We start from the raw sequence: 27853 nt of genomic DNA, 5'->3' as shown, positions 1-27853 counted from the left end.
ATTTATTTTAGAAATAAATATGTTGGCTCGGGTTATATGCATGATGGTCTTGATTATTTGGATAATAATGATAAACACAAAATGAATGCAAGCAATCTAAAAGAATGCAATGCCATGGTGAAAATGAACTCAAGTTCAAAATATATTTGGCACTTAAGATTATGTCATGTTGCAGAAGATAGGATTGCAAAACTTGAGAAAATGGGGATTCTATCCTCATTGCGTTCTGAACCTACTCCAACTTGTGAATCCTACCTTCAGGGCAAAATAACCAGATCACCCTTTATTGGACAAGGGCTAAGAGCTAAAAATATTTTGGAGGTAATACATAGTGATGTATGTGGTCCATTTAAAGAAATTGCTAAAGGTGGTTTTCATTACTTTATTACCTTTACCGATGATAAATCAAGGTTTGGGTATTTGTTTTTGATGAAATAAAAGTATGAATCCTTTGAAAAGTTCAAAGAATTTAAATCTGAAGTAGAAAATCAAACAGGAAAAATTATTAAAGCTCTTTGATCAGATCGTGGAGGTGAATACTTGAGTACTAAATTTGATGAATACTTGAAAGAGCATGGCATCGTTTCCTACCTGACTCCTCCAGGAACACCACAGCTGAATGGTGTATCTGAAAGGAGAAATCATACCCTATTAGATATGGTACGTAGTATGATGAACTATACTGATATGCCAATCTCCTTGTGGGGATTTGTATTAGAATTAGCTTTGCATATTCTGAATAGGATTCTATCAAAATTAGTATCTTTCACACCTTATGAGATATGGCATGGAAGAAAACCAAGTCTTAAGCATGTTAAGATTTGGAGTTGTCCAGCTTATATCAAAAAGCTAAACATTGATAAATTGAAAACCATATCAGAAAAAGGTCGATTTGTTGAATATCCAAAAGATAGTTTTGGATATTATTTTTATTTGCCTACATCACAAAAAGTTGTGGTAAGTAGAGATGCCACATTTCTTGAACAATAATTTGTTCAAGAAGGAGGCAAAGGAAGGCAAATAGAGTTAGAATTGGAGAATTCTAATCAACCAACAGATCAGATGGATATAGATCCATCTAGTCAACTTACACCTATTGATGAAAGATCTACAGCTGTTCCTAGAAGATCAACTAGGATATCTCACCCACCAGTGAGATATGGTTTTCTTCATGAAGAAAAACAAGAGTTGTTTACTCATGAAGAAGTAGATCATGGAGATAATCCACTTACCTATGAAGAAGCTATATCAGATATAGACTCTTCAAAATGGATTGATGCTATGAAATCTGAGATTGATTCCATGTATAAGAATCAAGTTTGGGATCTTGTTGACCCACCTGAAGGTATTGTACCTATAGGGAAAAAATGGGTTTTCAAGAAGAAAATTAGTTCTGATGGAAAGGTAGAGACCTATAAAGCAAGGCTAGTAGCGAAAGGGTTTCACCAAAGGCAAGGAATCGACTATGAGGAGACTTTCTCGCATGTTGCCATGCTTAAATCAATTAGGATTCTATTAGCAATAGTTGCATACTATGATTATGAGATTTGGCAGATGGATGTCAAAGCAGCTTTTCTCAATGGATACATTGAAGAAAACATTTTCATGGAACAACCTAGGGGTTTTGAATCCTAAGATGGTTCCAAAGTGTGCAAGCTAAAGCGATCCATTTATGGGTTGAAACAAGTTTCGAGGAGTTGAAACATCCATTTTGATGAAGTCATTAAGTCATTTGGTTTTATCAAAAATGAGGATGAACCATGCGTATATAAGAAGGTTAGTGATAGTGCTGTCACTTTCCTTATCTTATATGTGGATGACATTTTGTTGATGGGTAATGACACAGGTATGTTGATAGCTGTAAAGGTATGGTTGTCAAATACATTATCCATGAAAGACTTAGGAGAGGCAACCTATATTCTTGGGATTCGCATCTATAGGATAGAGAGAAAAGAATAATTGGTTTATCTCAAAGTCTATACTTGGAAAAGGTGTTAAAGAAGTTTAACATGCTTGATTCCAAGAGAGGATTGTTACCAATGAGACATGGTATCCACCTTTCTAAAAAGATGTCTCCAAAGACATCTGAAGAAAGAGATAAAATGGCCAGGATTCCATATGCTTTGGCTATTGGAAGTTTGATGTATGCAATGTTATGTACTAGGCCGAATATCGCATATGCTGTTAGTTTAACTAATAGGTTTCAATCCAATACAGGTTTGGAACACTGGATAGCTGTCAAAAATATCCTTAAGTACTTGAGAAGAACCAAGGATTTATTCTTGATATATGGAGGTAGTGACTTGCAATTGGATGGTTATACTGATTCTGATTTCCAATCAGATATCGATGATAGAAAGTCTACCTCTGGGTATGTGTTCATTTGTAATGGAGGTGTAGTCAGTTGGAAGAGTTTCAAACAGAGTACGATTGCAGATTCCACTACAGAGACTGAGTATATTGTTGTATCAGATGCTGCAAAGGAAGCTATTTAGATAAAGAAGTTCATGACAGAACTTGCAGTAGTTCCTTCCATTGAGTCAGCAGTTCTACTCTACTGTGATAATAATGGAGCAATCATACAGGCTAAGGAACCCCGGTCTCACCAGAAATCCAAACACATAGAAAGGCACTACCACATTATCAGAGAGATAGTTGGGCGAGGCAATGTAGCCATGCAAAAAATAGTATCAGCTTAAAATCCAGTTGATCCATTCACTAAGCCTATGTCACAAGCTTAGTTAGACCGACATCTTGAGAAGATGGGTTTAAGGTATTGTAATGAATAGCTCTAATGCTAATGGGAGATTGTTAGTAGTATGCCCTAGAGCATATCATTTAGTATGTATCTTGTACATGTTTTATTAATAAAAAGGCAATTTCACTTTTCCTTTTACAATAATATATTTATGTGTAATAGAAAAGGTCCATTGATATTTTATTAGAAATTTTATTCTTAAGTTGTTAAGAATATGAGTGACAGTATTTGTAGCACAAAGTATCATAAATTGGTTCACAATCGAGGATACTTCACACAGGACATGACTTATCCAGAAAGATTGTACTCATGTTTGTTCCCAAGGTATTTATATGAGATATAAATAAGATGGAATGGTGAGTCTCATGCCATATAACAAACATGATAGGCACTTATACATGATAAGCAGGCCGAACTAGTGACACTTATGACAAGCACGTGGAGTTTACTCTTGTCAATGCATTGTCATAAATCATATTAGTGCATATAATCTTTAGACCTGAGATAACACAGTTATCTTGTATATAGGTGGATTGAATTTGATACTGCTTTCATACTTGTACTGTGTATGGGTATATGGGCATGTGTTGGCTCCTACTAGTTATATATGGAGGTAAGTGTTGATTAAGATGGAATCTATTACCCTAAGTAAATAGGGATAAAATCCTACGTTCATTTAATTGTTCTTGATGTTTCAAGTTCCTGGTCAGGACAGACAGATTGAAAAGAGTTTCTGATGAGAAAATCTTTTTAATCAAGAATTAGAATTAAAAGAGAATAAAATATTCATAGCAAATGGGGTTTGACATAAACCATGAGTTCAGCTCAAATTGAGATTTTGTAATAGAGAGATTCTAGTGCATGGTAACATATAATTATAGGTTCATTTAAGGTATTCCTTATTACTGATTGGATGGCCATGGCATGCTATGTTAGGTGTTAACCATGGTCTATAAGGTGCCTAAAATGATTTAGAGAAATCATTTATGGTAAGAAAAAGTTCTGATGATATTAAGAGTTGATATCATATCTTATTGCCAATCAGTGATGAGCCTAGTGAGTCACACACATACACAAGTAATCATCAAATTAAATATGATTTAATTAATTAATTAAAGAGTTTAATTGATGAATTAAATAGGTTTGGTTTTCAATAAGATTGCAAAGTCCCTAGCATAGCTTGAAACCAAATCTAGGTTATTGGATGTATAGTATAAGTTAAATTTCTATTTAAAGTGTTTAAATATGAATTTAATTATGAGAAATTAATTAATAGAGATTAATTAATTAATTTATATTTGATATAAATTGATTAGAAAAAGAGATATAATTATTTTGGGTTGAGAACTCAAAATTACAACACAAGGGTAATTTGGTCATTTCAAGGGTGACATGTGGCACATGAGATGGTGACACATGGCACCATATTAGCTTGCCATTTGTCTTCAAATCATGCATAATGATCAAAGTCAAGATTAAATCTAGTTTTGACACTTGGCTTAATGTGATTAGGTCAATTAAAATTAAGATGCAATCAAGTGATGACATGTGGCAAGGGTTTTAAGTGATGACCTAATTATAAAAGGGAAAGAATAAAAGAACAAAATAAGATTCTGATTTTCTCTCAAAGATGCCGCCACCCATAGAGCCTTCTTCCTCTCTTCTTCTTCTTCTCTCATCAATTCAAAGACAATTGCTCATATTCTCTTGAATTAAAATTACTAGAAATTGTTTCTAGTGTCCTATATACATCTACAACATCCCTAAAGGCAAATCCCTAATTTCTAATTGGTTGGCAAGGTTTGAAAAGCTGTTTAAGGGGCTGCCATTGGTGATCTTGGTGTGGACAAACTAGAGGGACAACATTTTGGGTCCTAGGTGCTTCCCAAAGGTACTAAACACATCTACAGTGCGTCAAAATGTTAGTGCACATGTTCTTGTATTAATCTAGGGTTCTAATGAATTAATTTGTTAATTCAAAATTTTTTAAAATGGAAAATGTAGATCCTAATACATATTAAAAGGGTTTTAATATGCAATTGAACATTGAAATCAATTAGATATATAATGAAACTTGCATGATGCATGGGACCATAGAAGAAAAATTTTGAATTCAATGTTCTAATCTAATAATTTTCATGCTTCCGCTCCTATAATTGTTTGGACATTGATGGAATTGCTGGATAATTGATCAAATATATTGTGGCTGGATATTGGTTGTATTGAATTATTGTTGGACAATTGACCAAATTGCAAAGTACATGATGTCCATTAGAAGTGCAAAGTTACAATGTAGGTTATGCTTATTGAAAACAATATGCATTTTAGGTTCTAAATGGAAATTTGTGACCCCAATTTGTATGAGGCCAATTGGAGGTAAAACTAGGCATAAAATGTGCCAACTTTCATGTAGAAAAATTGTTGAAATTCTATCCGGAAAGTGACCATAAAATTGACCAAATCTGGATTGCCTATAAAATGAACCTAGATTTTGATCATATGCACAGTAGTCAGTCTTTTGGCCATAACTCACTCAAGACAGGTCCAAATGACCTGAAATTTATACCGTTGGAAAATTAGACATAGGACTACAACTTTGGTTAAGATCACAAAGCCCAGAAAGGCCATTAAGCAAGTCAAATTGATTGCCCAAGTTGGGTTACAAAAACTGGCCGAATTGACTTTGACCTAAAAATAACCTAAAATTTGCAATATAAGTACAACTTGACCAGCAATAGTAAAATGACCATAACTTGGTCAATAGAGCTCCAAATGACATGAAATCAGTGCTAAAATTTCAATAAGACATAGATCTACAATATTGGTAATTTGACCAAAACCCAAAAATCAAGGAAACTAGGTCAATTAACTTGATTAAGTTGGCATAATAAATATGAAATTGGCACATTTGATCATAAAATCCAGAAAATTCAAATAAGCATATCTCCCACCAGAAATGTCCAATTTAAATGAGCCATACCAATTTAGAAAGTTAAGAAAGAGACCTAAAACTTTGTTTTAGGCAACTTCCTCAAATTGTAAATGTATAAGACCAGAATTTAAGGTCAAAGTTACTGACCTAAATAGAAGTATGTTAAAATAGGACATTTGAATTCAAGCTAATTGTATGACCATAAATAATTCTATAAAGTTTAAAAAATTGCAATAAAATTCTAAATGACTATAAGACATAGGGCAACAAATCCTATAAAGAATGCTAAGCCTAAATGTTACTACAAACTATCCAAATAAATTAGTCAAATTCAGTATCGAATCTGCCTATTAAGAAAACCAAAGTTCATATTTGACCTAGTTATAGTTAATTGATCATAACTTGAGTTATATAACTCCAAATGGAGTGATTCAAAAAGGAAATTAAAGAAGACACAATAAGAAACAATTTGATGAAGAGAATTTTGCCAAATTCCCACTGTAACTTGGTCCAATAGAACAGTTAACATTGGGCATAAAATAAATTATTGGATTAATTGTGAGATATGGTACTGAAAGACTATAAATTATGTGTTTCAGTTAAAAAAGAGACTGAAAAGGGATCTTTAAAGGAAAAATAAGAATTGAAGTAAATCAGAGGTTTGTGCACAACTAGTTTTTAGTCGAGTTTTTTCTGAATATTTCATATGATTAAATAACGCTATTTTCATTATGTATTATGTTTATCAAGTATTGGATTTAATTCAATGATTATTGAAATTGTTATAGTATGTATGAATTTAGCTTTGTGAAATGCTATTTCAACAATTATTGAGCATTGTTGTGGATTGAATAAATTAGTTTTGAAAATTTGTGATAAAATATGTTTTGAATTATTATGAGCATAAAAATTATTGGATATTGGAATTGACATTGAATTGAATTGTGTTGTGATTTATGCTCACAAAAAGGACAAAGAGATTCATGATATTGTTTTATATCTCACTATAGATGCTTGACTAGGTTATTACCCGTCTCTCTCATTTGTTGAAAAGACAATGGAGTTAGCTTTGTTTTGATTACCATGGTACGTGCACAGGCTTAGATTCTCCTCTTATTAGAGGTTAGATCTAAGTTTTTCATGGCCCTTTCGGAAGTTTTATTATTGTGTTGTGTACTGTGCATGATGATTCGACACCATAAGGAGTTAGAATCCCGATTCAACCTCCCCGACCATAGGGAGTTAGAATCGCCCCGGAGATGGCCCTTGCGGATTAGTCTTGCATAGTTAGTGAGATAAAGAATGGTTTTTGAATAGTGAAGAATTTCGATTTCAAATAGGATTTATGCATAATTGATTTTATTGGAATTAATCTTTGTTTCCATAAATTGTTGGAATTACCTTAAATGTTTAGTTGTGATTTGATAAATTGAATTTCGTGATCAAAGTCATTTTATACAAATGATTTATATTATTGGCAATGAATATTTTGATTTTTGGAATTTGATGAGTATCCAGATTTCCAAATTATTTGCTGTAATTTTGCTAAGGTATATTGTACTATGTTTTAAGTTATAGTTGTGCACCACTGAGTTCACCACTCAGCGATAGTTTTGTATGCTGTCGCAGGTGAAAGTAAGGATAGAGCAACTGAGTGAGAATTCCTGTAGCTGTGCCTTGAAGACACATTCAGATTAGCTCCAGGTATATCATAGGTATACTCATGTACATAGGTTTGATGTGCATGCAATAATATGTATGTAAATTATTTGAGCAGTTGTATAAAAACTCTTATAAAATATTTTGGTATGTAATTAAATGCAAATTATTGTAATGTAAATTTGAGATTTCATTTACTTATATAGTTTTGTAATATTAATTTCTGAGTCTTGTAATCAATGAAATGTTTCTTTTATGATGAGGTTGGTTTGAAAATGAATTGATTTGATTATTGAGATTGAATTGTGAGATGAAATGAAGTTTATTGGAGTTGTTTTTGAAAAAACATATTGGGAGTGTTTTCCTTTTCAGGTTTGAAGAACTGTTTTCTCAAAATACAGTCGGCACTCTGCCGAAATTTTGAAAAATTTTTATAACACCAGATTTTAATCGATGATTTTATCTATGACCAAAATTTTACTTAAAAGCTTTTTAAGAAATATTCAATGTTCCCACCACTATTTAATTTCATAAAAATTATTTTAATATCTCTTGTAGTATATTTAATGGGTTACCGGTAGACGAAGTACGGTAATTTATTAGGTGTACTACGGGATCATGTTACATTTTACGGAGGAGCAGGGTGTGATATCTAATTTTTTAATTTTTGTTTACGATGTTATCTTAATAATATAATTTTATATTATGTTTTTTCTACATTCTTTAGTATAATATATTATAAACTCAATTTTGGATGAATTTTTTCTTTTTTATATAGCTTTTGCAAATTTTTCTAAAGTTAAACTTTTATTTTAGGTTAACGTAAGTTTTTGTATTGAACTTATTAAACTATTATTTTTGTAATACAAAAATTACATTTTATGAATATAAAATTTATTTTCAGCTATTTCTTATATTTCTAATTTTTTCATTTTTTAAATATTATCTTAATAATATAAATTTATATTATATTTTTTATACATTCTTTCGCATAATATATTACATAATCACTTTACTATTATTTTTTTTTCTTTTTTCTATAACTTTTATTAATTTTTATAAACTTAAACTATTATTTCGGTTAAACTAAATTTTTCTATCCAACTTATTCAACTATTATATTTTGTTATACAAAAATTATATATTATTTAATATGAAATTTATTTTCGCTCATAATTTGGATTTATAATTTTTTTTTTTTGGAATGTTATCTTAATGCTATAAATTTATATTATATTTTCTCTACATTCTTTACTATTATTTATTAAAAACTCAAATTGCTATTAATTTTTTTTTCAATTACTTTTACTCATTTTAACACTATTATACTCTCTCTCTCTCTCTCTCTCTCTCTCTCTCTATATATATATATATATGAAAAATAATCCCTATTATTTTTAGGTTACCTATAACCTAGTCAAATATTAAAACAACAAAATAAATATTACACAATAAATTCATTTGAAAATATTAACAATACATAATTATTTTTTCCTCTAGTACGTGAAAATATTACACTACACTCTAAAAATATCACAAAAACTTCATCCTAAGACATGCATGCATGCTTAAAAAAAAAATCATCAACTTTCTACAACAATAAACACATTAAACACTCAAAAAATACTAGCATATGACATGTTTAATTTTTTAAATAAGCAATATATGTACTTGTAACAGTTCACACTACAAATCACCTCTTCAAACTGCTACTGTGCTCTTTTAACCAAAGACAAACTTCACATTTTCCCTTGCTGGTCCACACTGCAGTTCCTTTTCTCCTTGCTGGTCCACCGAGCAAGAAGGCTGCTCCACACCAATTGGTTGACCACGAGAAGGATGCTCCACCAAGATGAGAGAAGATATTTTCCTACTGTTAATGAAAGCATCGAGGGTTAGTGTGGATAAATGAATGTTGCCGGGGGAGAAATTTTGAAATAAACTCTGGATGCTAGTATTATTAGCGTCCCGCGTCACTGCATGCTGATGTAACGGGATATTCTATAAGTGCCAAAGCTCGCATGCCATTATAAATGGCGTCCTTAGGACCTAATGCTATTATTAATGTCGTCCCCAGTCCATGATGTGACGAGCCATAGAGATTCGCTACAAAACCATGATACACACTACTTATATTTAGGGGTGTGCAGTTTTCGGTTTAAACTGAAAAATCGAACCGAACCGATTAATTCGGTTCAATCGGTTCGGTTTTAAAATTTAATCGGTTTGGTTCGATTTATAATTTTGATAATTTCGGTTAAATCGGTTTGGTTCGGTTATTTTCATAAAAAAATCAAAAAAATCGAACTGAACCGAAATTATTAATATATATAGGAAATCAAAAAAATCGAATCAAATTGAATCGAACCGAACCGAAATCAAAGGAAATCGAACCGAACCTAAAGATTTTTGAGTTTTGATTTCTAATTTTTTTTGTTTTTATTATTTAGATTTAATGTTAAAAATATGAAATTTTATAAATTTCGGTTTGATCGGTTTAAAACCGAACCGAACCGAAATTTATCGGTTCGATTTTCTCCTATCAATCGGTTCGGTTCGGTTTTTAAAATTTTTTATTTTCGGTTTTCGGTTTTATCGGTTCGGTTCGGTTCGAAACCGAACCGACCGTTTGCACACCCCTACTTATATTCACGTCCAATTTTGGGACGCTAGTATGACTAGCTTCTTGGTATAGTTTTCTGCAATCCCTTTCCACATCAGCAAGATTCACACCATTTTGGTAATTAACTCAAACAAAACATTGTTATGGTATATTATATGCTACAGTAACCTTGTACGGTCAATTACTCATTTTCTAAATGGTTTGTTGGTGGTGATCAAAGATGAGTTTGTTCCAACTCTTTCAAATGCGCCACATAATGAAGATAGCCATTTGAATATACAAGGCACTATCTTCATGTTGCCAAAGAGGATAAATAAGTTCTCACCAGCAATCGCTTAACAATGAGCTAGTGAGCATGGAGGACCTCAATCGCAAAAGAGAAATGATCCATATGGACATAACTCTAGGACACATAAATAATAAATGCTTTTAGGTCTCCAATTCTCCACAACAGTGACATTCTGTACTAGTACGTGGGAAACATTTATGAAGAGTCTCGCCTGCAAAAAGCTTCTCATGCAATATACTTCAATGAAAAATTGAGAGCTTGTTAGGGAGATATTTTTCATATGCTTTTCTAGAATGCATCCAATCGGGCTTGTCAAGAGGGACAACTAACGGGCCACATGATAGCCTGATTTAACAAAAATAAACTCCCCCTTATTAAAGTGTCACACCAATCGATCTTCCTGAAAGAATAAACCCATTGGCATAGCCAGAATGTTAGCAACTTCATCCTCTTGAAAATTAGCCTAAGAATGTAAGTGTTCCACAAGCTGAATTGTGATCCGTAAGCTGAGATACCCATGCAACTGTCAAGTTATGACCATCTTTGACCTGGGGAGGTGCTGGAAAAGATTTAGGGATCCAATTATCTTGCTTACGTAAGATGGATTCTTTATTCCCCACATGCCAGCGGATTCCTTTCTCCAAGATCCTCCTCTCCCGCATATTACTTTGCCAACCCCAAGACAACCAACTTTCCAGCTATGCCTACAAAAAGGATGAAAAAGGAAAATATTTTCCTTTAAGTACATGGGTTAATAGAGTAATGGGATTAGATAAAATGCGCCACCCTTACTTTGCTAGTAACGTCATATTAAAACACTACAGGTCTTTGTAACTCAGCCCTCCTTTGCTCTTTGGCTCAGTTTTTTCCAATCAATCTAGTGGATCTTATTTTTATTTTGTTCTTGACCCAACAGAAATTTGAAACGAAGGCACTGATTTGAGACAGAGTGCCCAGAAGCTTGAAGACATCACATATACTGGAATTGCATATGCTACAGCTTTAATCAACACCTCTCCACCCCTTTTTGGTAAGAGCTTCTCCTTCCACCCTGCAGTCTTTTAGTAAATTCTATATTTAATGATGGAGAAGATCTGCTGTTTGGATCTCAAAATTTCAGCTGGAAGGCTCAAGAATTTGTCAAGAGCATCCAAACGGTGAATGCAGAGACAATTAGCAATGGTTCGTTGAAGGTGTCGTGAAGTTCTCCTGCTAAAACGAAGGTCTTCGTCAAGGATCTTTCCCAACTGCTTCTCTTACAAAGCCCTTATATTTAGGGACCTAATCTCTACACTGACCCATCATTTTCTTCCACTGAGCCAAACTTTTCAACATCAAAAGCCATTTCCAAATTACAAGCTCATTATTACTCGGAAATCTAATAGGACAAAAACTCATTCCACTATATCCCCTAACCAGCTTCTCTTTTCTTATCCAAACTAAAATTTGCATATAATTGCATCTCGTATTACATCCCACAAATCGTATCTCCAACTCACTGTTAAGATTGCACTTAATTGCATCTCGCATTCACTGAGGAACTGCAGTACAGCAACTTTGCAGCTTAATTGACATGCCATTGAGAACAAAGGGTCCAAGCCAAAAGTTTAATATTTCAAATGCAAAGTGCAACATTAACAAAAATGTTCGAATTGGTTATTGAATCAATAGCAACATCAAACATAAACATGTTCACATAGCACAAACACAGTAGATCAAGAGACAAATAATAATGCTGAGATAGAAAATCGCACAACCAAACTCAAACAGGTGGAGAAACAGGACTCCAAAAGCATGACAAATCATCTGAGTTCCAAGAGTTCCTCAACTACTGTGAAATGAGAATGCAGGAGTATATGGAGCAATATAATCACATTGATTGATCATTGCTTTCGATGCACTTGAAGGAACGTTTCAATGAGACCACAGATTTACTACCAGGACAACCAAAAACTTCAAGTAGCGTAATAGACTCTTGAAATCATAACAGATCTCACAGGACTCTCAAAGTTCCCTCACTTCGACTCCTGTGCATTGACAGCTCTGATCTAAAGTTCAGTTTGTTACTGATATCAAAATAATGATGCCGAAGATTGGTTGTTGCCTTAGTCCCAGTTGGTGGCAGACGAACATGCCTACCCCTGGTCCGCTTCGGTGAGACTACAGCTTGACTTTTACGACCGTGAATTGATGAAGATGTTGGCCTGGTGCCAGCTAGTCCGTGGCTACTCTTCCGTGTAGCTTTGTTATCTGACTTTAGGCCACGATCAAACTGATGGGCATTGATGCCCAGCCTTACTGATCGGTCTGCAGCATCTTTTAATGTGCTGACTCTAATTGGCTGCCTGTTGAAGTAAACAAGATGGGGAAGAAGGCCTTGCAGATATTTCTTGAGTTGTTCATCTCCAACATTTTTCTGTGCTGGATTTCCTTCCAAGCTAATGGCTTGCAAGGAATTGTAGTTGGCTGCAAGTTGGCCCAGACATTTGGCTGTAGAGATTTTGTTGAAACGCAGATCCAGTACTGTTAGTTTTAATAGGCGGTGGAGACCCTCTACCTCACTTATTTTATTTCCAGCCAAGTACAACTCTTTCAGGGAAGAACAAGAAGCCAGACCTTTTAAAACAGACAAGAAATGTTCAAAAAAAAAGTTACAAGGATCAATATCAACAACATTTAGGATGCAACAGAATTGGGAATATAAAGGATAAAAAAAGAACACAAATATAGAAAAGCTAACAAGTAACAACCATCAAGTTACAGTTCATAACATACCATGCCCAATTCTTAATATCCGGTTGTAGCTCAAGTCCAGCACACGGAGTCGGGTGAGTTCACGCAAACCCTCAATAGTGGAAATATTGTTTTTTGACAGATTCAACAAATGAAGTCCTCGAGGAAGGGCGCCAGCAGCTATTCTTACTGGAAAGAGTACAGAAGCAAACATTAGGACAGATATTATTAATATTATTTCCCCCCTAAGACCATTCCACTAGAAGACAAGAGGGAAAAAGGATAAAGATGCTCTTAGAGATGCAAACCTATGGAATTTCCTGATAGATTAAGCACCCTCAGGCTAACAAATGCACTAAGAAATGGGATCACTGCCAGCCCATGATTTGACAGCTGAGCTGTGGTAGCGGCAGCACTCAAAGAAGAGATGTATCTTTTAGCAGCTTCCATGCCAGGAGTGACCACCTTAGCATCCGCCTTTGTGCCACTCAAACCATTGATGACAGTGAAATCTCTATTCATTGGGGGATTAGAATCTGATAAATCATTTCTGTCTTCCAATGGGCTGCAGTGTTGAAGATCAATGATCCACTCCTCAATCCGCTTAATTTTAAAATCCTTGCTCGGCAATTCATCAAACTCCCCACTGGAGGATTTTCCTTGAAGTATTGTTGCCATGCTTACCTCATCTGTAACTGGTATAATCCAGTCTTTTGCTGAAGCTGAATAATTGTAAGAATCATAAACATCATCAAGAGAATTTTCAAAATTATTTTTCTCAGTTTTAGAATCATTATCATTTCTTTCATGTTCTCGCATCGCCTGCTTTTCAACTTCACGAAATGAAAACTCTTTCCACCTCATGTGTAGTGCATGTAAGTTCTCACAAGATCTTGAACGAGGTGCTAAATATTTATAGGAATATTGACCAGAAGAGGGTGAGGAAGGGCAAATAGTAGGCAACGAGCATGATTTTACAATCATTGGAGGTGCGTGAGGCATATGATTCCTAGATTCATTGCAAACTTCACCAGATACCAGAGTTTCAAAATTTTCAGGGCCCTCCTCTGAATGTTGAGGATCTTCAATTGAATGGATGGATTTAGCATTGACAATATCAGAACCTAGTTGGGCAGTCTCTGATTGTGGAACATTTTCCTGCTGACAGCTTGGGCTTACTCCTGCATCCTTGGTGCTGTATGGTCCACACAGCCCATTTTGATCAAGGGAATCACTAGAAAATCCTTGATCTATGTCGTCCTCCGGGTCATTTTCACACAGAATCCTTCCCTCATGGCATAATCCACTTCCCAGAGACTGACTTTTCTTAATAAGACCTTTCTGGACTCGTGTGTCATTTCCTATATTTAGTTTGCCCTTAATTTCCTCTGATTTCCTGCCCCGTTCAACTAACACAGAACTTGTAACACTCTTGATGCTCCGACTAATTTCAGTATCTGCTTGCGCCTTGAGCAATAATGAATTTGAGCTGGTAGCTTTAGGTGGTGCCATAGGGGCTTCAATTTGAGAGGAGGAGTCTTGTAAGGTCTTACGCATTGATTCAACAGAATTTTCAAAGGGTTTCTAAATGAGAAAGAAAAACTCCAATGAATAAAAAGACATGGAACATAAGAAAAATGATACTAATATCAACTGTTAGTGATTCTACCACATACCTTTGGTTTGTTGGAATGGATATGCGCATTGAAGCACGAAAACCTAACCATTTTGACAACACTGATAAGAGTTACATCCACTTATACTCTTGTGCTACATAAAAATTCTATGGGTAAACAACTATTCTATTCTAAGCATCAATGTTCTGTTCAGAAGCCTGAAACAAGTACCAAACTTAACTAATGTAGAATGTCAACTAACATCAAGCTTCTGGGGATCTAGCAAAACGTGACCTTAGCCATAATCCAGAGACAAGCCCTCTGAAATACGACACAATCTCCAAACATGACATGACCTTGATCTCCTCAAGAGACAAACCAATATCACTCCCTCGTTATCACCCCACACCCATCTAGAGGTGCGAGAAGACTTAAAATTTGTTGCAGCGGCCAGAGTGAACCAAAATCTTTGCCAATTAGGAAAACGCAATCCCTGTCATGCATAAAAGATGCTGGCCTGAGAACCAAGGGATAAGAAAATGTCATCTCTTCTGAAACCAAAATCAAAGAATACCACAAATATGCATGATATAGCTACCATTGATGAAAATGTTGCCAGAAAACGGAAACATAGAAGGCCACTGAAGCAGCTAACTCAAATTGAAAACAGATTGAAAATTGATAATATCAACCAGTTTAATTGCAAAATTTAGAACAGCAAACTAATCCTATAGTAAAATTAAAATTCCAATATAATTATCAAAATTTTATAATCACTTCTCAGCAACCGACAAAAACCACGCAGCCATTCAACAATTTAACAATAAGAATTGATCACGGCAACCAGAAACAACCATAAAAATTTTAAACAAATTACATAAAAAATCAAAATATAAAATATCTGACCCAGAATAAATTCATATAGCTGCAGAATTGCATCGCAAACAAAACCCAAAAAATAATTAAAAAGAAGACGAGGGAGATTTATCTTACCTCTCTTTAGCCAGATTGTGACGAGGATTCTAAGCTATTAGAGAAGTTTCGTAGTTGCTTTTCAGCCACCAGAAATGAAAATAAAAATAGTTTTTCTATTCACTTTGAAGTAACGGCGTGTGGTGAAGCTTCAAAGTCTAAACCTAAGTTTGTTTTATTTACGCTTCAAACGCTAACCTTTGACATTTTTAAGACAAAAACCAGCGGCTCTGATTTTTTTCCCTTTTTTTTTTCCCCCATTTTATACAATAGAAAATAGAAGGAAATATATATAGTATTTTTCTTGAAGAATTAATCACGCGTTACTTTATATAAATATTTTTTTATATGAATTATTATTTAATTTTTTTATTTTTTTAAATTATTATTATTATTATTTATATTATTTACTTAATTTTTATAATTTAAATTCTTTAAAATTTTTTAAAAATATTATTTTTTTAATTTATTTTTTAAAAATAAATTTTTTTATAATTAAATATAATATTTAATAATAATTTATATAACCATTTTTATAAATTTTATATAAAAAATATTATTTATCACATGTTACCTTAATAATAGTAATAATAATAATAATAATAATATTATAAAAGATAATAATAATATTAAAAGGTTATCAATGACTATTAATTAAAAAAAATTAATTATTAATATGTGATCTCACATTTTTAAAATTAATATACATTGTAATCTATGTAATTAATTAATAAAATAAAATAATTATTTTTATTATAATATTAATTATCATTCAATTATCATAATTATTGTTATTATTTAAAATAAAAGTAATTTAACTTGATACTATAATTATAGCTAAAATTTATAAAATATATAACTATATTTATTTAATTAAATTTAAATATTTTTAGAATTATTTATTTACTGATCATTATAATGACATTTTATATTTTTTTAATTCTTTTTATTTTTTATTTTTTTAATAATGATATATTTAAATTATAAATATTAAAATTAAAAATTTAAATCGATTATATAAATATTAAAAAAAAGTATTACAATGAGAGTATTATAGTTATATTTTATAAATATTAATAATTAAATTATAAAAAATTAAATAATTTTAATAAAAATTAAAAAAATAAAATTTAAATTCGATATACAAAAGGTTAATTTTTATTAAATTTGTATATAGTATAAGTATTTAAACATTATCTTAATTTTTATTTTTTAAATGATCATTTTCTTTAAAAATTGATCTTTGCGATTAAATGTTTTATTGAAAAATTTTTTATATTATTCTTTTATAAATTCATTTATGTAAAAATATTATGTGTTAATTTATATTTCACTTTTGTATTTTATTTTTAAATAATGAAATATCTTTGATTTTTATAAAAAAAAATAAATTATTATAATTTATTTCATATTAATTAAATGATAAATATCAACTTTATATCATTTTACTATATCAAATATGCCTTCACTTTTCAAAAAAAATTTGCATCATTATTACAATATTATTTATTTAAATATCTCATACATTAAATCTATTTACATATAATTAATGTATAGGCTAAAATTTTCCAAAAACGTGCATGTAATAATATTTTAAGAAGAGAGCTTAACAAGTAGGATTATAAGTGGCAATTTATTTATAAAATAAGATTAATTTAATCTCTTTAAATTTTTTTTATTATAATTATTCAATTGCTTTCGATTATGATTATAAAATATAATTAATTAATTTCATTAAAATTTCTCCATTTTTTTAATATAATCATTCAATTACTTTTAATTATGATAAAATTATTAATTCTCTAATTAAAAAAAATTCTTCTCATATTTTGTTTTTAAATTTTTTCTCTTATTTGCTTTATTTTTATTGTTTTTATTCAAGATTTATTAGTATTAATTATCAAAAACTATTTATATTTCTATTAATTTTTTATACCTTATAATATTATAAAGAGTCCATTAAATACTCAATGATAGTGATTTGTGCCAGAATTATTTTAAGAACAATGTAACTACACCCCAAACTAATATTTTGGTTATTTATTATTTTATTTTTTTTCAATAAAATTATTTTTCTATTTTATTTAATAATTATATTTTTATACAAAAATCATTTTTCAACTATATTTTTTTATCGTTGTAGAATTTCAATATAAATGATAAATGTGATCATAACTGTAAATAAAATTGATTGAAAAAATAAGTTATGGTATCAAAATTATGGTTATATCTTTACAAAATTTATTAGATTAATTAATAGAAATGATGACATACATATTTTGTATTTGTATTTAAAAATTTAATTTTTATGAAAGTTTTATATTTTATATCATAAATTTATATAAAGTGATAATAATTTTTATGAAAAAATATTTTACAAATCTATTTTTATTATAATTATTCAATTGCTTTCAATTATGATAAAACTATTAATTATCTAATTATAAAAAATCTTTCTTCTCATATTTTGTTGTTAAATTCTTTCTCTGATTTTCTTTATTTTTATTGTTTAATTCAAGATTTGTTAGTCCAATCATTAAAAATTATATTTATACTGATTTTTAATTCTTTATAATATTAGAATGACGCTATTAACTAATTATTTTTGTCCGAATTACTTTAAAGATAGTGTAACTATACCACATATTAATATTTTAATTATTTATTATTTTATTATTTTTTTCGACAATATTATTTTCTTATTTTAGTTCATAATTATATTTTTATATAAAAATTATTTCTTAACTATATTTTTTATATAATTGTAGAATTTCAGGGATAGATGATAAATATAATTGTAATTACAAGTAAAGTTAATTAAAAATAAGTTACAGTATCAAACTTATTAGTATCTCTTTGAAAAATTTATTAAATTTATATAAATAATGATGTACATTTATTGAATATCTTTTTTAAAAAAATTAATTTTTATCAAATTTTTATATTTTATATCATAAATTTATATAAAGCGATAACAATTTTTATAAAAAAAATTTTAAAAAAATATATCGTATTAATAAAAAATAATTTCAACACTTTACAAAAATATAAAGAATTAGCATTTTTGAAAATAATATAATAAAATATTATTTGTAATTAATAATAATATTGTATATTTTTATTATTATTAAATTTAAATAATTCAATTCATTATTATTAATTTAAAATAATTTTTTAGTATAGTAATTACAAAAAAAATTATGTGTATACATTATTGGATATAATATTATTTTTTTATTAATCTAATATATTTTCTATAAACTATTAAAAAAAATAAATATCGCTTTTGTCACGACCCAACCTATGGGCCGGATTGACACTAGGACCTGAGCCAGCCTAAAGCCCTCGAGGCCCGTAGTAAGTCTAACTATTCCTCAACCCATGACCAGGCCCACAATTTAGGCCCAATATGCATATAAAATAATTTAAATTAAACTATTATAATTTTATTTCGGGTCAACTTAGCCTAGTAATTATCAGAAACTAAAATTAGGAGAGGCTAACTCAATCCTGTTACATCATTTACAAATTATTTAAGACTCATAAAATTTTTTCATTTGTTAATACAAAAACTTAAATTCATGCGGTCCCTAACAGGATTAATGCTACTACTAGTACATGCGGGGTTCTAAATTATAAATTTAGATAATAGTAATACAATTAAGAAATTTTTATTTTCATAACCTGTGAGGAAAGGAACAGGTTATTCTGAAAAATGTCTTCTCCTGTAACCTGGAAAAATATGGTGAACAGGAGTGAGCGTTCAACTCAGAGAGTAAAATATCAATTTTAACCATAATCTCTATAACTATTTAAAACTAATGTACCCTGTAGAGTGAAATGCAACATCGTCAATACTTTCACATCATAACAGCAAAAAGGTAATCTGAAGCAATCACACACCCAATAAGATCAAACAATACATATATGAGAGCTGATCTCCTATGCAGCCCTCTTAATCCAACCTGTGCCAGCGAAGAACTCAAGTCGGACTTTCGCTTAATAAACCAAATTGGGGTCCCAGCAAAGAACTCAAGCCGTGTCTACCCCGAAGGACCGGGTCCCAGCCAAGATCTCAAGCCGTGTCTACTCGTCCTGTTCATAACCAACACCATACCACGCACACGCCAACTCACGCACACTGTTCTAAATTACCACAACAACATCCATGGCACTTTAACAATTATGAATGCAATATAAAACGTGCCTAGTATTTAACTACATAAATACATATTTATAAATGAAGCATGGACATGCTTGAACATATAATAATATCGAAATTATAATTAAAATTAATAGTTTACTCACAATATACGGAGGATTATTGTGGTTGCTAAATGGAGAAAAATAGCTGACATCGATCACCTAATAATTAAATTATAAATTTATTAGTACTAAGTCAAAATAAAACTCTAAAGAGGCAACAGACAGCCTAATTCATGCCGAAAATTCAGCAGAATTTTTCCTATACCTGGGATCTACCCAACTTGAAAAAGGCTTCAAAATACACTTCTATATCTGCCAATCACACAATCACAACTCAATCACATCACAAGGCCCCTCCTAGGCTCACCTAAACAGTCAACAATCCACAATTTGAAAAATTATAATTTAGCCCCCATAACTAGTCTTTTTGCGAAAAGTACCCAAACGAGTTCTAAAAATTCTAAAATTTTTTCGCGCGGTCCTTAATAATATTAGAAGGCTATTGCAAAAGAAATTATAATTTTCTGATCATCCAGGAATATTTTATGAATTTTTATTCTAAATCGGTATTAGCCGAAAATGAGTAACTTGGAGTTCGGGTTTACCTATGTCAATTTTAACACCTGGAATGCATCCAGAACGTCTGAAAATGCTAGGATTGACTCTAATATCGACCACGTTCTGAGACGGGCTGCCGGGTAGTCGAATCTGGCTGAAACTGCGGTCCCAACGCGAGTGAGCTATCCTCGATCCGATCGAACCTAAATTAAGTCCAAATTTTGTTAATAATTATCATAAAATTATTTTTAAATTTTGAAAATCGAAAAAGTTTGAAAATCTCTCCAAGCGATCTGAACCGTTCGATTATCGCCTTTTTCAAACGGTGTCTGATCGGAGCGGGACCAGTCCTATCTCGAAGATCTCGTCATCCTGAGTCTGATTCGATGGTCGGATCGCCGGAAAAGTGATCAAAAACCAAGAAACCCATATGATTTTCTTTCAATTTTCCCTCGCTGGTTCTCTTTCCTCTGGCCACCAAATGGGGTGCCATTGGTCTCATCTGAAAGTTCATCATCTTGGGAGTCCGTGGTACTTGAAATCACTGGGAATGGCCGCCGGAGTCGGCCAGGGCGACACCGCCAAGTCGAGCCCCTATCGCGCGTGCTCTCCCTCTCTCCTCTCTTTCCTCTCTCCTTCTCTCTCTTTTTCTGCTGCCTCCTGCTAGGTGCTGCCGCCGTCTAGTGGTTGTTCCGACAAGAGGGAAGGCCGGCGGTACCTCGCCGGCACTAATGCTGGCTGGCCGGACGAAAATGGGAGGGAGAAAGTGAGGGGGAGAGTAGAGTCAGGGAAAGCGAATGTTTGGGGGGGGGGGGGGGGTTGCTGCGTTTTAAGTTTCTGCATTTTTTTTTTTTAACTTCTAATTATACTATTATTAGTCTCTCAACTTCTTAGAGGTTTACTACTAGGTCCTAAATTATTTTATTATGTTAAAGTTTAATTAAATTTTTAATTAATTAATTAATTTATTATTATTATTATTTTTAAATTTTTGGGTTGTTACAACTTAACACAAATTTATAAGGTAAAATATAAAAATTTCATAAAGTTCAAATTATTTTTTATGAATAAAATAATTATTAGATTTTAAACAAAATAATTATAACAAAATAATTATAGAAATTATAATTAATTTATATATTACATATAAAAAATTAAATAAGATATTTTAATAACTATACCATAAATTAATTTAAAAAATTACTATCACAAAACTTATTCAAATTAGATTAAACAAGATATAAATTTGAATAGAAATTAATTGAAAAAAAATAATTTATTATTATTTAGATAATAATTAAAAATTTAAAATTATATATTAATCATTCTATGCAGGGGCATTTTGCTAATAGTTGGTTGTTACCAATATATATTAAATATTTAGATTTCATTTGTAAAAAAGAAATAACTCTCAAATCAAAGTAAATTTTTATTTTCTTAGAATGAATTTCTTACTAATTAAAAAGAATTAATTTTTTTTTATTTTAAATATAAAATTGATAAAAAAATTAATTAAATTAAATTATTTTAAAATTCTATATCTGAAACAATGAGTTAATAAAATGATTTAAAATATAATATTTTAAAAATATATATATATATATATATATATATATATATATATATATATATATATATATATATAAAATTAATTTTAAGGTATATACACATCATATGAAAATAGACATTATAATTAGTTTGTTATTATTTATAATATTTTTATTTATCTATTATTTTTTGTAATTAAAAATAATTTATTGATATAAAAAATAATTTAAAAATATAAAGAATTTGTATGTAGTAAAATTTAAAAATGTTTGGAGTTGATAGAAACTTCAAATGTTTAAATATGTATCTGCTATCAACCGTACCCGACCATTCAATTAAATAATTCATTAAAATTATATATCAAAATTAAATGAATAAAAATATATGTATTAATATATAAATTGATAAAAATAGTTATAAAATGAACTTTCATTTATGTTTTAATTTTAGAATTATTCTAAAAATATTATTCTATCTCAATATTAAAAGTATTTAAAATTATTCTTAGTTAAAAATATAATAATTGATATTTTAATTTTTAACATTTTAATTTAAAAATACTGATTTGAATTAGTGACTTTTGCTTAATCATTTGAGAGTAATTTATTTTTGGGTTGTTTAAAGTAGTTCGGTTCAAACCGAATAAACTGAACCAAACATCTTTAATGCGATAATTCGATTCAATTTTTAAGATAATTTGGTTTGGTTCGGTTTTATATTATAAAAATTTCAGTTATTTTTGTTTAGTTCGTTTTGAAAAGAAAAAAATTGGTTAAACTGAACAGAATAGTTTTATTAATTTTTTAATTGATTTATTTTTATGGAGAATTTATGAATTATATGTAATTTTATATATATAAATTGTTTAATTTCATTGATTAATGGTTATTAGATTCAAACCAAGGTCAAAATCAGATCAAATAACTTGAAAATCAAGTTTAAATTAAAAAGTTAATAAAAAATCAAAATTAATCAGTTTGAACCGAATCGAATCGAAATAGAACGATTCGATTCGATTCAATTCTATATTCAACCATTTTGTTTGATTCAATTTCTAAAATATATAATTTAATATTTATGATTTGATTCGGTTCAGTTCGATTTGAATCGAATATTCACTCATAGTTTAAAGGGGAATTAAATGCTGATGTATAAATTATAATAAAAATAAATTTCCTTTTTTAAAATATTTTCTTAATATTTATTATTTTTTAAAATATTTATTACTTATTAAAAAATATATATTATTTTTCTATTTAAAATTTGAAGAAAAATGCTGCAGTTGTTTTTGTTTGTGGCCGCAAGTGGGGCACGAAAGACCGGATCTTGCATTTTAAAATATTAAAGAGACAAAAACAGTGCCGGTTCATCAGCTCTTTCCTGAAATGAAGAAGAGAACTTAGATTTCGCTCTCTCTTCGGATTCTGGGTACTCGCCGCCAATATGCTAGTAATTGCTTCATTAATTGCTCCACGACTGATTGTAGTTGCCTAAAACTTAAGCTTTCATTTTTTTCCCCTTAATTTATGAGTATTTGAAATTATATATCTCGCATCTTTTCATTATTTATTTAAAAAATATTTTTATTAATATTTTTATTTTTTTATTTTACAAATTTAAAATTTAACACAATAATTATATATTTGAAATATAAATTTAACATATTTCGATAAAATTTCATGGCTTTGTTTAAAGATATGTATTTTTTTAATTTCATGCGTATACATATATTTTTTGCATTGGCTATTAAAAAAAGGCATAATCATTATATACAATTATATAAATTTAAACATTTATATAAAAGAATATTTTCAATATAAATAAAGGGAAGCTCGAAAAGCCACTGAGCGAAAGAAGAAATCAGAAAAAGAACCTGAAAGAAGAATATAATCAGAGCAGTTAGCCACACAAATGAAATAATAGCAATAAATAGGACAGGCTTTTTTAAACTCATTCTTATTCTGGGTATTTTTTCTCTTTTAAAGTTGGAATCAATACTCAACCAGTGCCAGAAGGCACTGCCTCTACAAATTGCTATACCACAAAGAAAAGTAATCCATTCCTCAAGCTGGACGGCACATTGTATTATATAAAACAATTGTACTCGTAATTTAGAATACTTCAATATCACTATATCATTACTTTTTTTATTTGAAAAATTAAAAAATTAGAATTAAAGAAATTTTAGTTAATGGAGATTTCATATAAGAACGAGTGTAATAATTATTAGATTAAATATTTATATTAAAATTTATATTGAATCAATTAAATTGTATATGATAAATACACGAATTTAAATATAAATATTTAATTTAATTATTATGAAATTTATTTTTATATGAGATTGATTTTATAATAATTGTGCCCTTAATTAAACGATAAAATTAAATAAAGAGGTTCTTTTTAAATTTAACTCCCATCATTATCAATTTAAATTATTTATTTTTCATTGGTAAAAATAATTAATTAACTCAATTGAAATATATGCTATACTCCTATTTCTGGCAAGAATAGTAGAGATGATTTTAAAATGATATAATTATTTGTTTGTTATATAAAGAAAAAAGGAATATATATATATATATATATATATATATATATATATATATATATATATATATATATTATAGTTTTACATATTTTTTAAATGGGATAATCTATCATTAAATTAATTTTAATAAATACATATAAAAATATGAAAAGTAGTTAACTGACTAAAATATTCTTAAATTTTTATTTAATTATAATTATTAAATAATTAATTTAAATAATTATTATTTCTTATTGATATATGAAGTCTTATTAAAGAGTTTTAAGTAAATAAATATATGGCATTTATTATAATTAAACTTTAATTGTATTTTTTTAATTTAAATAAACATTTACTTTTGCAATGAAACTTAAACCTAGCAAAAGTTAAAAACTAAATAAAAACGATAGCCACATATGAAACTAAAAATTATTCTATAATCTATATATGTCTCCCTATAAACTATAATATATATATATATATATATATATATATATATATGAGAGGGCAAACTTAAAAAGAAAATAAAAAAACCTTAATTTTTTAAATATTTAGAATATTAAAAAAAATCCTTTTTCACCATTTAGTTTTAAATGCTAGGTTCGCATTAATATATAAAACTTGTAAATTATTTGGTACTACTTTCCTCCATGTCATGTTATGTTAGGTCTCCCCCTTCTCCCTCTCTCACCTTCCCTTGTATACCTATCACACTTTTGTACCAGAGCATTTAATTCTCCGCATTATAGGTGACCAATTTAAGGTAAAGTAGGCTAAGCTTTGAAAGTTTATCTGGAAAAAGCTTATGGCCATGTGGGATGGGACTCTTTAGAAGATACTCCTCTTGATGCGGGCCTCCATGGCAGTTTATCTCAGTAATAGTGAATTGTGTTTCCTCTTCTGAAATGGAAATCCTCTGGAATGGTGCTCTTACTGAGAATTTTTGTCCTACATGTGGTTTAAAGCAAGGTGACCCTATCTTACCTTACCTATTGTTCTATATATGGAGTGTTTAGCTCATAGTATTGTTGCGATAATTGCGAATAGGAGATGGAAACCTATTTTTCTTAGCAGAGGAGGTCCTCCCTTAACTCATAAGTTCTTTGTAGATAATCTCATTCTATTTGCGGAAGCCTATCCTTCTTAGGTGGCTATTATTATGGAGACACTAAACAATTTTCATTTATCTTCTACAAAAAATTAGCTTGCCCAAAATTAGGGTTTTCTTCTCCAAAGATGTTAGCTGTCAAAGTAAAGGTGACCTTTATAGCCTACTTACTATTAAAGAGGTAGAGCATCTTGGCAAATACTTAAGAGTCTCCCAATAACACTCCAGAGTAACCAAGATTGCATATTATTTTATTATTAATAAGGTTAGGAAACTGATTGAATAGTTAGGATTCTGGGAAGTTATCATTAGCTAGACGAGTCACCTTTGCCTAGTCAATTATTTTGGCAATTCCCATCTATTCCATGCAAACTTCTTACATCCTAGTAGCTATTTGCAATGAAGTTGACAAGCTATGCTGAATATTTATTTAGGTTGGAAATGAGAATCATTATGGTGTTACTTTAATGCCTTCGAGTCGAGTTCAATTGCCAAAGCAATTAGGGGGCTTAGGCTTTTGAAACTTGGCTTCTCTTAACAAGGCTTTAATGATGAAGTTAGCATGGGGTATTGTTTTGGATCCGCAAGCTTTGTAGGTGAGGATCCTTTAGGCTAAATATAAAGTTTCAGAATCCCCTATCCTGATGGATATAAGAGGAAATAATTGTAGCAATTTGTGGCGTGGTATTTGTAAAGATTGGGATCCTTTTAAGAAAGGGGTTAGTTGATCTATGGGACATAGAAATTGTGATACCCCTTATCTGTCTACAGTGTAGCTGAGCAAGGACTGCCACACTTTATGCTAGGGTACGTTATCTTATCTTACTTTATTTTTTTAATAATTTTAATCTCGTTATATTTTAAAATCAATTATATTCAAAGGAGAAACTAACGGAGTTTCCCCTATTTTACTACCATTTGTCGTGTTTCATTATTCACTTATTTAAAAATTTCAACAATATTTTTCAATAATAACCTCATCCATATTCATCATAACCAAATAATTTCAACTCATTATCTCAAATATCATTTCTCAACATTATCATTTTCATAATTTCAAATATCATCTCATAATTTCAATTCATGTTTTCCATCACAATTTCAAAAATTTCATCCATTTTGATTTATAATAGCTTACAACCCTCATTACATATGAAATAGCTAATTTATTAATTTACATCATATACATATTAAATACAATTTAATAATTTATATTACAACATAATAAATATTTAAATGTACAAAATACATTAATATGACCTATATAAGCCCTATCTACATGCATTGTTGAGGAGGTGACACCCTGGACACTTCTATAGATCTAGACTCCAAAATCTTAGTTTAATGTCCACTGGGCTTATCTTCAGTACTTACGCAGGAAACAATCCATCGCGCTAAGCATTTCTGCTTAGTGGTGCAATAATATAACAAAGAAATAATATATATAAATAAAGATAAAAATAGAGCATAGTTTGTGTAATCAAGAATTATTTTGATTTCATATGAATTTTTTTTTAATATTAGATATCTTTTGTCATTTTTGTTGTTCTTTGGAAGTGCTTATTTCACAAGTTTATAATAATAATATACAATATAAAAATTAATAAAAATATTGAATTTATGTTTATATTATTATGAAAGATGTATTTGTAATAATTATTTAAGTTATACTTATTTTTCTAGCCTTTTTGTTGCTTTACTTAACATTTCTATGTATTTTGGATCATTTCATAATAAATAAATTTTTAGAACTAATTTAGTTCATTTTAGATCTTTATCACTCATTTATTTAATTTCTAATATTCTTCACTTATTTCACTGCCTAAGTAACCTATGACAGGCTGATTGGACTGGATACGCGGGTTCCTGGCACTAGACACCGTGGTGCCTCGGGCCATCATACAATGGGACGCATAACGTCAACCACGTATGCAATCAATATGGCTAAGAAGCCATGGTAACACATAATCGGGCATACAAGCCATGAATACAGGCATAGAGCCTTAAATACGGGCATAAAGCCTTAATAATGGGCATAAAACTTTACGCAATACTGCTAAATCAATCCCATATCGGCATGTCAATCTATTCAATCTGACACATATATCTAAGCAATATATGGGCACATTAGTTCCATTAAGTGTTCATATATTTTATTATTTCATTACATGCTCCATTTATATTTTATAACATTTTTAATCCTATTCATGGTGGTAGCATAAAATTCCAAATCACATTTCTACATAATTTATGCATTCATCATATCATTCATGTTGATTACAATTCACATCAATTGATTTCATGTGCCATTTGTACTCAAA

At 29.9% G+C, this 27853-nt stretch overlaps 1 protein-coding gene across 3 annotated transcripts; it reads right to left on the bottom strand.

The window, feature by feature from the left end:
* Positions 1-11895: 11895 nt before the first annotated feature.
* Positions 11896-15765, bottom strand: LOC110654280 (uncharacterized). Of its 3 annotated transcripts, none has more exons than XM_021810211.2 (5): positions 15604-15765; positions 14671-15127; positions 13303-14578; positions 13037-13183; positions 11896-12877 (listed from the first exon to the last, which is right to left on the bottom strand). In XM_021810211.2, the coding sequence occupies exons 2-5, from the start codon at positions 14719-14721 to the stop codon at positions 12255-12257; spliced, it is 2097 nt and encodes a 698-aa protein (XP_021665903.2). In that variant the 5' UTR covers positions 14722-15127; positions 15604-15765; the 3' UTR covers positions 11896-12254. The 3 variants fall into 3 exon arrangements, with proteins under 3 accessions (XP_021665903.2, XP_021665905.2, XP_021665904.2); XM_021810213.2 differs by having other exon boundaries at positions 14671-15103; positions 15604-15762; XM_021810212.2 differs by lacking the exon at positions 15604-15765 and adding an exon at positions 15517-15589.
* Positions 15766-27853: the final 12088 nt, after the last annotated feature.

Source organism: Hevea brasiliensis, chromosome 10 (genome assembly GCF_030052815.1).
Source record: "Hevea brasiliensis isolate MT/VB/25A 57/8 chromosome 10, ASM3005281v1, whole genome shotgun sequence".
Lineage (NCBI taxonomy): Eukaryota > Viridiplantae > Streptophyta > Magnoliopsida > Malpighiales > Euphorbiaceae > Hevea > Hevea brasiliensis.
The sequence above is the reverse complement of the archived record's forward strand: the minus strand, read 5'-3'. Positions and strand labels throughout refer to the sequence as shown.